Here is a 17,270-nt window from a genome sequence, read left to right as displayed (position 1 = left end):
ACAGTACAGAGATAATACACACAGTGATGTCACAGTACAGGGATAATACACACAGTGATGTCACAGTACAGGGATAATACATACAGTGATGTCACAGTACAGGGATAATACACACAGTGATGTCACAGTACAGAGATAATACACACAGTGATGTCACAGTACAGGGAGAATACACACAGTGATGTCACAGTACAGGAATAATACACACAGTGATGTCACAGTACAGGGATAATACACACAGTAATGTCACAGTACAGAGATAATACACACATTGATGTCACAGTACAGGGATAATACACACAGTGATGTCACAGTACAGAAATAATACACACAGTGATGTCACAGTACAGGGATAATACACACAGTGATGTCACAGTACAGGGATAATACACACAGTGATGTCACAGTACAGAGATAATACACACAGTGATGTCACAGTACAGGATAATACACACAGCGATGTCACAGTACAGGGATAATACACACAGTGATGTCACAGTACAGGGATAATACACACAGTGATGTCACAGTACAGTGACAATACACACAGTGATGTCACAGTACAGAGATAATACACACAGTGATGTCACAGTACAGAGATAATACACACAGTGATGTCACAGTACAGGGATCATACACACAGTGATGTCACAGTACAGAGATAATACACACAGTGATGTCACAGTACAGAGATAATACACACAGTGATGTCACAGTACAGGGATAATACACACAGTGATGTCACAGTACATGGATAATACACACAGCGATATCACAGTACAGAGATAATACACACAGTGATGTAACAGTACAGAGATAATACACACAGTGATGTCACAGTACAGGGATAATACACACAGTGATGTCACAGTGCAGGGATAATACACACAGTGATGTCACAGTACAGGGATAAGACACACAGCGATGTCACAGTACAGGGATAATACACACAGTGATGTCACAGTACAGGGATAATACACACAGCGATGTCACAGTACAGGGATAATACACACAGTGATGTCACAGTACAAGGATAATACACACAGCGATGTCACAGTACAGGGATAATACACACAGTGATGTCACAGTACAGAGATAATACACACAGCGATGTCACAGTACAGGGATAATACACACAGTGATGTCACAGTACAAGGATAATACACACAGTGATGTCACAGTACAGGGATAATACACACAGTGATGTCACAGTACAGGGATAATACACACAGTGATGTCACAGTACAGGGATAATACACACAGTGATGTAACAGTACAGAGATAATACACACAGTGATGTCACAGTACAGGGAGAATACACACAGTGATTTCACAGTACAGGGATAATACACACAGTGATGTCACAGTACAGGGATAATAATACACAAAGTGATGTCACAGTACAGGGATAATACGCACAGTGATGTCACAGTACAGGGATAATACACACAGTGATGTCACAGTACAGGGATAATACACACAGTGATGTCACAGCACAGGGATAATAATACACACAGTGATGTCACAGTACAGAGATAATACACACAGCGATGTCACAGTACAGGGATAATACACACAGCGATGTCACAGTACAGGGATAATACGCACAGTGATGTCACAGTACAGGGATAATACGCACAGTGATGTCACAGTACAGGGATAATACACACAGTGATGTCACAGTACAGGGATAATACACAAAGTGATGTCACAGTACAGGGATAATACACACAGTGATGTCACAGTACTGGGATAATACACACAGTGATGTCACAGTACAGGGATAATACGCACAGTGATGTCACAGTACAGGGATAATACACACAGTGATGTCACAGTACAGGGATAATACACACAGTGATGTCACAGTACAGGGGATAATACACACAGTGATGTCACAGTACAGGGATAATACACACAGTGATGTCACAGTACAGGGGATAATACACACAGTGATGTCACAGTACAGAGATAATACACACAGTGATATCACAGTACAGGGATAATACACACAGTGATGTCACAGTACAGGGGTAATACACACAGTGATGTCACAGTACAGGGATAATACACACAGCGATGACACAGTACAGGGGTAATACACACAGTGATGTCACAGTACAGGGATAATACACAAAGTGATGTCACAGTACAGGGATAATACACACATTGATGTCACAGTACAGGGATAATACACACAGTAATGTTGCAGTACAGGGATAATACACACAGTGATGTCACAGTACAGGGATAATACACACAGCGATGTCACAGTACAGGGATAATACGCACAAAGATGTCACAGTACAGGGATAATACACAAAGTGATGTCACAGTACAGGGATAATACACACAGTGATGTCACAGTACAGGGATAATACACACAGTGATGTCACAGTACAGGGATAATACACACAGTGATGTCACAGTACTGGGATAATACGCACAGTGATGTCACAGTACAGGGATAATACACACAGTGATGTCACAGTACAGGGATAATACGCACAGTGATGTCACAGTACAGGGATAATACGCACAGTGATGTCACAGTACAGGGATAATACACACAGTGATGTCACAGTACAGGGATAATACACACAGTGATGTCACAGTACAGGGGTAATACACGCAGTGATGTCACAGTACAGGGATAATACACACAGCGATGTCACAGTACAGAGATAATACACACAGTGATGTCACAGTTCTGGGATAATACACACAGTGATGTCACAGTACAGAGATAATACACACAGTGATGTCACAGAACAGGGATAATACACACAGCGATGTCACAGTACAGGGGTAATACACACAGTGATGTCACAGTACAGGGATAATACACAAAGTGATGTCACAGTACAGGGATAATACACGCAGCGATGTCACAGTACCGGAATAATACACACAGGGATGTCACAGTACAGATATAATAAACAGTGATGTCACAGTACAGGGGATAATACACACAGTGATGTCACAGTACAGAGATAATACACACAGTGATGTCACAGTACAGGGGATAATACACACAGTGATGTCACAGTACAGAGATAATACACGCAGTGATGTCACAGTACAGGATAATACACACAGTGATGTCACAGTACAGGGATAATACACGCAGTGATGTCACAGTACAGGGATAATACACACAGCGATGTCACAGTACAGGGATAATACACACAGTGATGTCACAGTACAGGGATAATACACACAGTGATGTCACAGTACCGGAATAATACACACAGGGATGTCACAGTACAGATATAATAAACAGTGATGTCACAGTACAGGGGATAATACACACAGTGATGTCACAGTACAGAGATAATACACACAGTGATGTCACAGTACTGAGATAATACACACAGTGATGTCACAGTACAGGGATAATACACACAGTGATGTCACAGTACCGGAATAATACACACAGGGATGTCACAGTACAGATATAATAAACAGTGATGTCACAGTACAGGGGATAATACACACAGTGATGTCACAGTACAGAGATAATACACACAGTGATGTCACAGTACAGGGGATAATACACACAGTGATGTCACAGTACATGGATAATACACACAGTGATGTCACAGTACAGAGATAATACACACAGCGATGTCACAGTACAGGGATAATACACACAGCGATGTCACAGTACAGGGATAATACACACAGTGATGTCACAGTACAGAGATAATACACACAGCGATGTCACAGTACATGGATAATACACACAGTGATGTCACAGTACAGAGATAATACACACAGTGATGTCACAGTACAGGGATAATACACACAGTGATGTCACAGTACAGGGATAATACACACAGTGATGTCACAGTACAGAGATAATACACACAGTGATGTCACAGTACAGGGATAATACACACAGTGATGTCACAGTACAGGGATAATACACACAGTGATGTCACAGTACAGAGATAATACACGCAGTGATGTCACAGTACAGGATAATACACACAGTGATGTCACAGTACAGAGATAATACACGCAATGATGTCACAGTACAGGGATAATACACACAGTGATGTCACAGTACAGAGATAATACACGCAGTGATGTCACAGTACAGGATAATACACACAGTGATGTCACAGTACAGGGATAATACACGCAGTGATGTCACAGTACAGGGATAATACACACAGTGATGTCACAGTACAGGGATAATACACACAGTGATGTCACAGTACAGGGATAATACACACAGTGATTTCACAGTACAGAGATAATACACACAGTGATGTCACAGTACAGAGATAATATACACAGTGATGTCACAGTACAGGGATAATACACACAGTGATGTCACAGTACAGGGATAATACACACAGTGATGTCACAGTACAGGGATAATACACACAGTGATGTCACAGTACAGGGATAATACACACAGTGATGTCACAGTACAGGGATAATACACACAGTGATGTCACAGTACAGGGATAATACACACAGTGATGTCACAGTACAGAGATAATACACACAGTGATGTCACAGTACAGGGATTATACACACAGTGATGTCACAGTACAGGGATAATACACACAGTGATGTCACAGTACAGGGATAATACACACAGTGATGTCACAGTACAGGAATAATACACACAGTGATGTCACAGTACAGGGATAATACACACAGTGATGTCACAGTACAGGGATAATACACACAGTGATGTCACAGTACAGAGATAATACACACAGTGATGTCACAGTACAGGGATAATACACACAGTGATGTCACAGTACGGGGATAATACACACAGTGATGTCACAGTACAGGGATAATACACACAGTGATGTCACAGTACAGGGATTATACACACAGTGATGTCACAGTACAGGGATAATACACGCATTCAGCCAAGAACAGCCAATGCCCGGCAGAGGGAGGCGGCAACTTCAATATTTTATCCTTTTTAGGAACTTAATTACTTAGAATCCGTCATGCCCCCCCAGTCCCCCCCCCCCTTACCTTTCTATCGATACAAGCCACTGAACGTCCCGCAAAGCGATTGGCGACTCCCCTGCGGATATTGATGTCATCGCTCAGTATGTCCTCCCAGCGCCCATTCCGAAACGTAAACAACTTGTCGGAGTAGGTGGCCATACCTGCAGAGAAGAGCAAAAAATTCCAAAATCAAACAAGGGGTCAGGGGTCAATGTCAGAACACAGAAATATATGACCTCAAAGTCTAAAGGACTTCACCACCTTCACGAGCTGATAGTGATGAGGTCCAGCCTCGTCCTCTCCGGAGTCTGAATCCCTAGCATTCTCCTCTGATCTCTCCGGAGTCTGAATCCCTAGCATTCTCCTCTGATCTCTGAGCCCGGTTCTTATAGTCTTCTGTGCGACCGATGGTCCTGACCCCATTGCTCCAGGAATTTAAGTTTCCACTGGCTGCGATCCTGAAGTTCCAGGGGTCATGGGATCCACTTCAGCCAATGAGTGGCCTCCTCAAACCACGAGAGGTTCATCCCTCTACATCACAAGTCATGCCCTGTTGTCCAAAGAGGCAACTCATTGGCCAAGGTGGGTCCCATAGCCCCTAGGAAATTTTGTACAGGAGAAGGTGTCAAAGACTGGAACTACTTAACTGCGCCATAAAACCCAGAGCAAGGGCAGGGTAAGTAGACTTTGGGAAGTGTGTCCCCTGCCCCCCCCCCCCTCCCCCTTCCATCTCTCTAGATAAGGCTCCAATCTCTGGATAAATCCGGCAGGCGGCTGAGCCATTCCAGGTCCGGCCGGGTGAAGAATTGTGTTCCAGCCTGTGTCTGGGTGCAGGTTACAATTTATGGGGAGGTGCAGGGCAAGGTCACCCCCCCCCCCCCGGCCGCACCCCCTTCATGCCCCTCCATCCTCTCTTGGCGTGGGGGTGGTGTAAGGGTGGAAATAGTTGCAATTCCCGGGTTCCCTGCAGAACTCCCAGAGGATTTGATGGGGTAACAATAGGTCCAGGACATTTCCCTATTAATCAGTATTATTTAAAAAAAAAATGAAAAAAGTGTTTTTGCTTTTTAATGGTATTTTGAAAACAAATATAATAGATAAACCTTGGAGCTATGACTGTAATAAGAGGGAAGAGGTCTATGGAGGTCTATGGATTCCTTCATCCGATCAGTAATTTTGTGTAATTGTATCGATTTGGAGAAGTAACAGTCGCGGTCGGCGCTCTGTAACGCTGTCCGGCCAATGTCCTCCTGAGCTCCACCACACAACGTCTGAGGGAATCTATCATTGAGACATCCTCTTATACGTGTTACCTATCAGGCAGCGGATTTACAGTCCTGGCTACTTACCTGCAAGGGAAAAATCCAATCAAACCAACAGACTCTCTTATACTGTACAAAGCAAAACCCCCAGACCATCACGTCTGGTTTATTGGTCGGGTTGGTGGGTCTATTAACTCTTACTTGGACACACAGTATATACCACAAAACAAGTCAAAGAATAAACTAAAGTCTACTGGCAGATCGGAGGCAAAGGTGGTCACACAACTTCCATAGCCTACAATATAACGCTTCACCTGAGGACAGGTCAGAGGTCAGGACAGGGCAGAGGTCAGGACAGGGCAGAGGTCAGGACAGGGCAGAGGTCAGGACAGGACAGGGCAGAGGTCAGGACAGGACAGGGCAGAGGTCAGGACAGGACAGGGCAGATGTTAGGACAGGACAGGTCAGGTCAGGGCAGAGGTCAGGACAGGGCAGAGGTTAGGACAAGACAAGGCAGAGGACAGGGCAGGTCAGGTCAGGGCAGAGGTCAGGACAGGACAGGGCAGAGGTTAGGACAGGGCAGGGCAGGTCAGGGCAGAGGTCAGGACAGGGCAGAGGTTAGGACAGGACAGGGCAGAGGACAGGGCAGGGCAGAAGTCAGGACAGGGCAGAGGTCAGGACAGGGCAGAGGTCAGGACAGGGCAGAGGTCAGGACAGGGCAGAGGTCAGGATGCCCTACTGTAGGACTTCCAGATGATCTAACTGAAAGATCTGGATTTGATTGATATTGTAGGAGCCTAATTGTTAGTATAAGTCAAGGGCCCCATTACTAGTCACTCCGGCCGGACCCTTGAAGAAGAGATGTCCTCTCCCTGGACTGCAGTAACCATGTGCTTATTATTTCAGGTTGGCTAACACGATACAGTTGACTTTATTGAAAAAGTCATATTTGAAGAGACCTAACAGGGGCGATGAATAAGCAACACAGAGAGACCCAGAGAGGTAAGGACCGGACCACTGGAGAAACTAGCGCGGGCCCCTTGAGCTAGAAGGACCCTTCAGAGGATGGACCATCCTATACACTGCTATTATGTAACAAAGTATCTCCACCTAACATAGTATCAGCCCTAGCACCACCGCATACCATAGCACAGTACTGAGAAGAGAACCTCTCACAGTCTGACAATACAATATATAAGCATTTTCATGAAAAGTGTCAGAAATGAATCAGGTGTAAACTCCTGCAGGCGGGTGTAGAGTGTAAGCTCATGTGAGTAGGAGCCCATTTTACTCCCCTGTGAGGTCTGATTTTCAGAGAATATGATAACAAAGTTATTATTATTATTGCTATCATTATTATTATTGTTATTATTATTCTTGTTGTTGATGTTATTATTATTGTTATTGTTGTGTATGGAAGATATCTGCTGCCCTTAGTGGTAAAAAGTGGTACTACAAGGGGGAAGCTGTTATAAAATATACATGGAAAATTCTCCAAACATGATAGATTTTCGTGTCGATGTAGGGCGAGAATATTGTTTTTCATTATCACATTTTACATCTAGGAATATATACAGTGTTATTACCAAATGGTGATTTCAACAGTTAGATGAAGTGAAGATTTTGCATCAGTCTTATTGATAAATCAATAGATACGTGAAAGGTAGATAGATGATAGATAGGAAAATAAGGGATGGATGGATTCATAAATAGACAAAAATATACATGAGGTAGATATGAGATAGATGGATAGATAGATAGATAGATAGATAGATAGATAGATAGATAGGAGATAGATAGATAGACAGATAGGAGATAGACAGATAGATAGATAGATAGATAGATAGATAGATAGATAGATAGAAAGATAGATAGATAGATAGATAGATAGATAGATAGGAAGATAGATAGATAGATAGATAGATAGATAGATAGATAGATAGGAGATAGATAGATAGATAGATAGATAGGAGATAGATAGATAGATAGATAGATAGATAGATAGATAGATAGATAAATAGATAGATAGGAGATGGATAGATAGGAGATAGATAGATAGGAGATAGATAGATAGATAGGAGATGGATAGATATGAGATAGATAGGAGATAGATAGATAGATAGATAGATAGGAGATAGATAGATAGATAGATAGATAGATAGATAGATAGGAGATAGATAGATAGATAGGAGATAGATAGATAGATAGATAGGAGATAGATAGATAGATAGATAGATAGGAGATAGATAGGAGATAGATAGATAGATAGATAGATAGATAGATAGATAGATAGGAGATAGATAGATAGATAGTATATAGATAGGAGATAGATAGATAGGAGATAGATAGATAGATAGATAGATAGATAGATAGATAGGAGATAGATAGATAGATAGATAGATAGATAGATAGATAGGAGATAGATAGATATATAGGAGATAGATAGATAGATAGATAGATAGATAGGAGATAGATAGATAGATAGATAGATAGATAGATAGATAGGAGATAGATAGATAGATAGATAGATAGGAGATAGATAGATATATAGGAGATAGATAGATAGATAGATAGATAGATAGATAGATAGATAGATAGGAGATAGATAGATAGATAGATAGATAGATAGATAGATAGGAGATAGATAGATAGATAGATAGATAGGAGATAGATAGATAGATAGATAGATAGGAGATAGATAGATAGATAGATAGATAGATAGATAGATAGGAGATAGATAGATAGATAGATAGATAGATAGATAGGAGATAGATAGGAGGATATTGTTGATGTGAGTTGCACACAGGTTTCATTACTAGTCTTATATCTCATCTCTACTTCCAATCCCCCAACAATCATCTTGTTTGCTCAGGTCTGACGCTGTGCGGCTGATGTGAAGAATAAATATTAATAATTCTGTCCTATAGAGTCATAAAGACTCCGCAGATTGAGCCCCACTGATAACTTCATTTATGTTCTAAGGTGTAAACATCAGGGAGAGAACAAAAATAGAAAATCCTGCAAGAATAGAATCTTCTTCTGTAGATTTCTCTGTTTATGCTGCAACAATGTTTTCTTCTTATTTGGTGTAAAAGGAAAGACGGGGAGGAGAGAGGATGGAGAGAAGGGTGTAACATGGAGAGAAGGGATGGGGAAGGCAAGAGATGGAAAATACAGAGGCAAAGGGAGAGAAAAAGGGATAAGAGAGGGATGAAGAAAGGATGAAGAAAGGATGAAGAAAGGATGAAGAAAGGATGAAGAAAGGATGAAGAAAGGATGAAGAAAGGATGAAGAAAGGATGAAGAAAGGATGAAGACAGACAGACAAGGAGATAAAGAAATGACAGAGACAAAAACGGGAATGACGAGCTGAAAGTTGATTTATAAAACTACGGAATTTGATGAAACTATATAAATAAAGATTATTATTATTAATTTATAATAGGAAGATACAGAAAGACAAGAAAAGGGTTAACCCGTGTTGTCTTGTCTGTGAGACCTTAAAGGGATGTTTCTATTTCGGCAAATTAATGTTATTGTTTGTATAATACAAAGTTATATAATTCTTGTATCAATTCATCACAGTTTTCTAGATCTCTGCTTGCTGTCATTCTATAGGAAGCTTCTATGTTTACTTTCAGTGGGCAGAAATCTGACCATGGTCACACAGGTGCACGGCTCGTTATATCACACAGGTGCACGGCTCATTATATATCACACAGGTGCACGGCTCGTTCTATCACACAGGTGCACGGCTCGTTATATCACACAGGTGCACGGCTCGTTATATCACACAGGTGCGCGGTTCGTTATATCACACAGGTGCACAGCTCGTTATATATCACACAGGTGCACGGCTCGTTATATCACACAGGTGCACGGCTCGTTATATCACACAGGTGCACGGCTCGTTATATATCACACAGGTGCGCGGCTCGTTATATCACACAGGTGCACGGCTCGTTATATCACACAGGTGCACGGCTCGTTATATCACACAGGTGCACAGCTCGTTATATATCACACAGGTGCACGGCTCGTTATATCACACAGGTGCACGGCTCGTTATATCACACAGGTGCACAGCTCGTTATATATCACACAGGTGCACGGCTCATTATATATCACACAGATGCACAGCTCGTTATATCACACAGGTGCACGGCTCATTATATATCACACAGATGCACAGCTCGTTATATCACACAGGTGCACGGCTCATTATATATCACACAGGTGCACGGCTCATTATATATCACACAGGTGCACGGCTCATTATATATCACACAGGTGCACGGCTCGTTATATCACACAGGTGCACGGCTCATTATATATCACACAGGTGCACGGCTCGTTATATCACACAGGTGCACGGCTCATTATATATCACACAGGTGCACGGCTCATTATATATCACACAGGTGCACGGCTCGTTATATCACACAGGTGCACGGCTCGTTATATCACACAGGTGCACGGCTTGTTATATCACACAGGTGCGCGGCTCGTTATATATCACACAGGTGCACGGCTCATTATATATCACACAGGTGCACGGCTCATTATATATCACACAGGTGCACGGCTCGTTATATCACACAGGTGCACGGCTCGTTATATCACACAGGTGCACGGCTCGTTACATCACACAGGTGCACAGCTTGTTATATATCACACAGGTGCACAGCTTGTTATATATCACACAGGTGCACAGCTTGTTATATATCACACAGGTGCACAGCTTGTTATATATCACACAGGTGATATAACGAGCCGTGCACCTGTGTGATATAACGAGCCGCGCACCTGTGTGATATAACGAGCCGCGCACCTGTGTGATCATGGTCAGATTTCTGCCCACTGAAAATAAACAATATAGAATGACAGCAAGCAGAGATCTAGAAAACCGTACGGAATTCATACAGAAATTATATTGTAAAATTGTATAACTTTGTATTATACAAACAATAACATTTATTTGCTGAGATGGAAATATCCCTTTAAAGCTGTAGATGCAGAATATAACAGCCTCCGGGGCCCAGCGCTGGTCTCATACTCCATGATACTTGGTTCTGGATTGTCTTTAGTGAATGTATATTGTAAGTAACGGGCGGGTACAGCTTTGGTCAGGGTTGTTGTCCCTCTGATCCCTCTTTGGTTTGGAGCAGGATGGACGCTTATTATTCAGATCTTGTTCGGTCACTATTTTTCAGCACATTGTTCCCTCTCACTACTCTAGCCCACCAGGGATTTTACAACCTAACCTATCAGTGAATACAGTGATGACACCATGGCCCCTTGTTCTGCTGGTAGCTACAGGACACGACCTGGAGCTCCGGCTGACAAACGGAAAACTTTAACAGGGTATGATATGGGTGACACTGTTAACCTGTTGTAGTATAAGCAGTCGCCACCCTTAAATTCCCCAGGTGGTAAAAGGGGTTATCTCAATTTAGGACAGGTCATCAAAAACCAACACATGACTTGTCTGTGCTGCTCACTCCTCAGATCTCAGCACCCACCTTTGTGGTCCTGTACAGCTCCTCCCACTGATGTCATCTCACCAGGCTGTGAGCAGGAGAGAGGTGTTGTACAGGAGCACAAAGGTGGGGGCTGAGAGCTGAGGAGTCTGCAGCACACACAAGTCATGTGTTGTTTTCTGAAATGCATCCAAACAAAAACCCAACCCCTGGGACTAATTAGAGGATTCTGTCAGGGTGTAAAGTAAGTGATAACACACAATTATATTGCAATGCAAATACTTAAAGAAGGCAGAGAGGCAGATGTGCACTGCAGGTGTAATGGACTTTAGCACCTGTGTTTAGTGAAAATGAGATCCCTGGTGACAGGTTCCCTTTAAAGCTTTTAAGAAACTTCAGATAAGTGTCCACTGTCCATTAAGCACAAAACCATAGTATTGCGACTCAGTCCAATGCACGTGAAAGGGATTACAATTCAGCCATGTGACCACAGAACATGACATCACAGGCTGGGCCAGCTCCGATCCCAATCTGTCCAACCTCCACTGATCCAATGTGGGTGAGATAAGTATAGAGTTAACTCTTTATTGCCTTAGTTTACAGGGAATACATCTATTAACCATGCAAAACATTCCGAATCCGGCCGTGTCAAAGGCAACTCCTAAAATCCAAAGCGTGTTTCTTGCCGACGCGTTTCAAACGGACAAACCGTTCTTAGTCACGGCTAAGACCCATGATTTTGCAATACAGACCAATATCTCCGTCCTTTACTTGCAATAACTATTGTCTTTTTGGAACGGCGCCTGAATTATCAAATTCTCAGATTGATCAATATATCAGAAATCTCACAAGTGCTCATAAATCTGTGTAGTCTTCCCATTCCAGATTCTCTGTGTATTGCTGCGGTAAGGGAAGGAACAAAGATGGAAAGGTATTGATGACACAAACAGAGAGCCTTAAAGCCACACTGACCCTAGTTGTTCCTTACCTAATTACTTGCACTACCCTAAGCAGCAGGTGACAACTGGTAGATGTTCCCTTCCTACGCCAAAGTGAAACAGCACACAGAATAGTCATACAAATACAGATGTAAACCTAGAGGACACTGCAGTACAGAATCAAGAGACTATTGGCTGGTCAGAAGATACAATGTAATGAAAAGCAGAAAAAGCTAGCAAAGGAGACTTATAGCAAGCACTGGGAAGTCAACAGACAATACTTTTATGAGATATCAGAGTCCCGGTTCAAGATGAGTGTGGTGTGAAATAAGGCAGTGTTCAGACCAGTGCAGGACAGAATGCAAACTAAGTACAAAAATAATCTTCTGCCATACTTTTCGGCCACAGGATAGCGCTGAAGCCTGGGCACCGATATTGCACTCTGTTTTTCAAGACAAGAAGCAGCATCTGACAGCTACCATGGTCACCCATATTTACTTTATATGCAGTAAAATATCTCTGTCCCTCTTATTTCCTACCCCACATAATGATAGAAGCCTTGGGGTATGCATTTCTATGGCAGGGGTATTAATTAAACAATATTTTTTAGCCAAAAAAACCCACCCAACTGACTCCAACTTTTTACTTCCATCAATAGGTCACTGGAGCAGGTGGAACTTTTTCTGTCTTATTTGTCCCCAAGTAATTGGAGGTACTTACACTGCCCACTATTGTCATGTGGGCAGTGTGTGGATGACTGCTTGCACCCGCCTAACACTGGAGAGCCTTATGGGTATATTTGGTGCCTAAACGAATGGCAATGATCCTGGGAGAATGCTGGGGCTTCAACTGTGCCCCAATCGCCGTAACAGAACCTATTCAAGGATGCAACGAGCTACATTTGGTGGACGTGTTACAAGGTCACATTTACATTCATTTTGTGCATTTTTTGCTACATTTCACTAATTTTTTCTTTACTTGTTATGTTTTACATAATACAAGATAAATCAGGGGCAAATCCTTGGATTTTGCTTCATTCCGATTAGTGCGTCGCTATTGCCTGCAACGTAAACCACCGAGCGGAACGTCCACTCCCTCGAAAATTGTCATTCCGAATGTAATGAAACCACGCAGGAAAGGAAACGTACCATATGTAAGGGATTAATTCCTCTGATAACTTCATTAACGCAGAGCTCGCTACCAGATGTCATCATGATTGGCCCACCACGAAATCTGCTCCGGGAATTTACTACCCAGACATATATAGTATAGTTCTACTTGGACCCAAACACTCATCTCATCCTGATTCATTTTTTATATGCAAATTATCGTTACCGGTGCACCATGGGCGTGGCCATGTGAATTACCCAGGAGCCCCCAGGAGCCTTCAGGAAGCTCCCACATGCCAGGACAGAGGAAACCGTTCCAATAGTAAAATAACTTCTCAGACCCCATTGGCAGATGTGATTGGGGAGGTCTGAAGGTCAATAACCGTAAGTTGTCCCTAATAATCTCTATCTAGTTGTATGAAAGCACAGGAGCCCGGCAGTGATGGTGGATGAGTGGGCACCACTTCTGATAAGACAACATGACATAACATTACATGGCGGAACAGTTACTGCTTCTACAGTATTGCCATTGGAAGAGCATCCATAGCCAACCCTAAAGGAAGGGGCGTAACTCAGGGGGTAACAGAGGCATAGGGTGCTTAGTGTCACCCAGGTTATCATATCTTAGGGTTATAACATGAATAGCCAGGGCTCATTCCATTCCACAAGTACTTTAACCCTTTGTGACTTCATAGATGGTAAGCTCTTGCGGCCAGTGCCCTAACCCCCATATTAGATCTTAACAGGGTCATCTACTATATAAATTTCCAATATACTTTCTGTACAAATTCCTCAGGGTTTCCTAGATCTCTGCTTGCTGTCCTTCATCAGGAAGCTTCATTATTTACTTCTGGTGGATAAAAACCGTGTTATATCACAGGGAGTAATCAGAGCTGTGTGTTATAACAAGCCTTGCCGTGTTTCATCACATGAGTTTTGCACCTGTGTGACATCACATGACCAGGGATATAATGAGCTGTGCACCTGTGTGACATCACATGAACAGGAATTTAACAAGTCGCGCACCTGTGTGATATCACATGACCAGGGATATATAACGAGCCGTGCACCTGTGTGACATCACATGACCAGGGATATAACGAGCCGTGCACCTGTGTGACATCACATGACCAGGGATATAACGAGCCGTGCACCTGTGTGACATCACATGACCAGGGATATAACGAGCTGCGCACCTGTGTGATTTCACATGACCAGGGATATAACGAGCCTTGCACCTGTGTGATTTCACATGACCAGGGATATAACGAGCCATGCACCTGTGTGACATCACATGACCAGGGATATAACGAGCCATGCACCTGTGTAACATCACATGACCAGGGATATAACGAGCCATGCACCTGTGTGACATCACATGACCAGGGATATAACAAGCTGTGCACCTGTGCGACATCACATGACCAGCGATATAACGAGCCGTGCACCTGTGTGACATCACATGACCAGGGATATAACAAGCTGTGCACCTGTGCGACATCACATGACCAGGGATATAACGAGCCATGCACCTGTGTGACATCACATGACCAGGGATATAACAGGCTGTGCACCTGATCACATGATCAGGAACTGTTTTTTATCCACATTGAAGTATTGTATAGAATGACAACAATCTGGGAGAAATTGATTCTGAAAGTATATTCTAAAATTCTATAACGTAATCGCTACACAAACAATATCCATTATTTTCTGAAAGTGGACATCCCCTTTAATCAAGTTCATGGACAAATCTCCCGCATCACTCAATCTTATGTCCGGAGCAATGGGAGATCTTTAAATCCCTTTATGGACCTGAACCCTGAGCCCTCGCTAAATGCTCCCGTTATGATCCATCAATAGAGATCAATGTGTTCTGCTGCTCAATGGAAACCCTCACAGCTCGGCATTAATATTGATAACTCTTATTTATCGCCCTCGGACTCTGGGAATGAATAGATGACATATCTTTACCCGCAACCAATAGACATTGATCAAAACACAATAAAAATATAAAATCTACGAAAAAAAAAAATTTGCGTTTATATCTTATTTATTATGAAAAAAAAATTCCAAAAAGTTGCACTTTTTTCATCCGCCGTAAGACATCCGTGCAGCTCCCACAGTCCTGGCAGCAGAGATAAATTGCTAAAGCGGCGCTCACCGAACATCTATATCGTCCTCTTAATCTCTGCACTGCAGTATTTCTAATAAATCCAACGTGCGGCTTTACTGAAACTCTTTATCTCCAACCCGGGGTGACCCTTTCAGCATCCGCAGACCTTGGGAATGGATTGGCTCTTTACGTCGGTTCAAAGGGGGTAATTATAGTATTTAGCGCTTTATAAAATGTGATAATAAGAGCCGGCTTCACTCGAGGAGCCGGACACATTTTTTGAAGAGTTATTTTCTTGTCGTTGCATTTTTTCTTTTTATGAACTTTTTTTGCTGCTCTTAAGTCTTTGAGGAATCATGAAATAACCTGCATTCGCTCGGTGGGGAAGAATCGGCCTCCGCGGCCGTAATGAAATCTGCTCTATTCATTGTCACATGAAGTGACCAAGATCAATGCGAGCCATCAACTATCTCCAGCAGCAGACGGGTCCGGACAAAACTTTTTTTTCCCTTTCGCTATAATAGACTTTCTGCTGTTACTCCGTAAAAACGCTAGAACTTGTTATTAGAATTTTTGGTGCCAACGATGTAGATACATTTTTATTCTTCCTTTGCCGTTTCCATAGGGTTTCGATTTTTTTTTTTACCATTTTAAAAAATTTACTATAAGTGGCATTCCCACAAAGATAAGATTCGTAAATATTCTCAGGATCACAAAATAACACATTGGGACAGATTTACTTACCCGGCCCATTCGCGATCCAGCGGCGCGTTCTCTGCGGTGGATTCGGGTCCGGCCAGGATTCACTAAGGCAGTTCCTCTTACGTCCACCAGATGTCGCTGCTGCGCAGAAGTTCCCCCGAGGTCCGCCGGAGTGCTCCATCCTATACCTGGTGAAGGTAAGCGCGAGTCCCGCAACACCTTTTTTTTTTTAAATGCGGCGGTTTTTCCAAATCCGTAGGGTTTTCGTTCAGGCACGCCCCCAATTTCCGCTGCATGCATGCCACCGCCGATGTGCCACAATCCGATCGCGTGCGCCAAAAAGCCGGGGCAATACAGGGAAAATCAGCGCAAATCGGAAATATTCGGGTAACACGTCGGGAAAACGCGAATCGGGCCCTTAGTAAATGACCCCCATTGTCTAATTCACTGCTGTTAACAAAAATACATAATTCGCAGATATTATTCCAACTTGTCGATATCAGTCCTGGTGTACACAATTTTGGTTGCCCCAGGATCCAACCATAAATCTTCTGACTATGGTCAGACAGGACAGATTCTTCTCATGAATAGCTTCTCCTGTCTGCACACTGCAATGCTCTCTGACTCCTGCCCTCTGCATTACAAAATTAGCTCAGACACAGGCACTTCCCATTGTGC

The 17,270-nt window shown here is 42.8% G+C and overlaps 1 protein-coding gene across 4 annotated transcripts in view; it reads right to left on the bottom strand.

The window, feature by feature from the left end:
- Positions 1–17,270, bottom strand: part of CRTAC1 (cartilage acidic protein 1) — a 503,192-nt gene that overhangs the window by 204,340 nt on the left and 281,582 nt on the right. For all 4 annotated transcript variants that reach the window (XM_072129951.1, XM_072129950.1, XM_072129948.1 and 1 more), the window contains exon 4: positions 5,011–5,147. In XM_072129951.1, the coding sequence (XP_071986052.1) occupies positions 5,011–5,147 (137 nt within the window). The remainder of the gene's footprint in view (positions 1–5,010; positions 5,148–17,270) is intronic.

This window comes from Engystomops pustulosus, chromosome 11 (genome assembly GCF_040894005.1).
Source record: "Engystomops pustulosus chromosome 11, aEngPut4.maternal, whole genome shotgun sequence".
Lineage (NCBI taxonomy): Eukaryota > Metazoa > Chordata > Amphibia > Anura > Leptodactylidae > Engystomops > Engystomops pustulosus.
The sequence above is the reverse complement of the archived record's forward strand: the minus strand, read 5'-3'. Positions and strand labels throughout refer to the sequence as shown.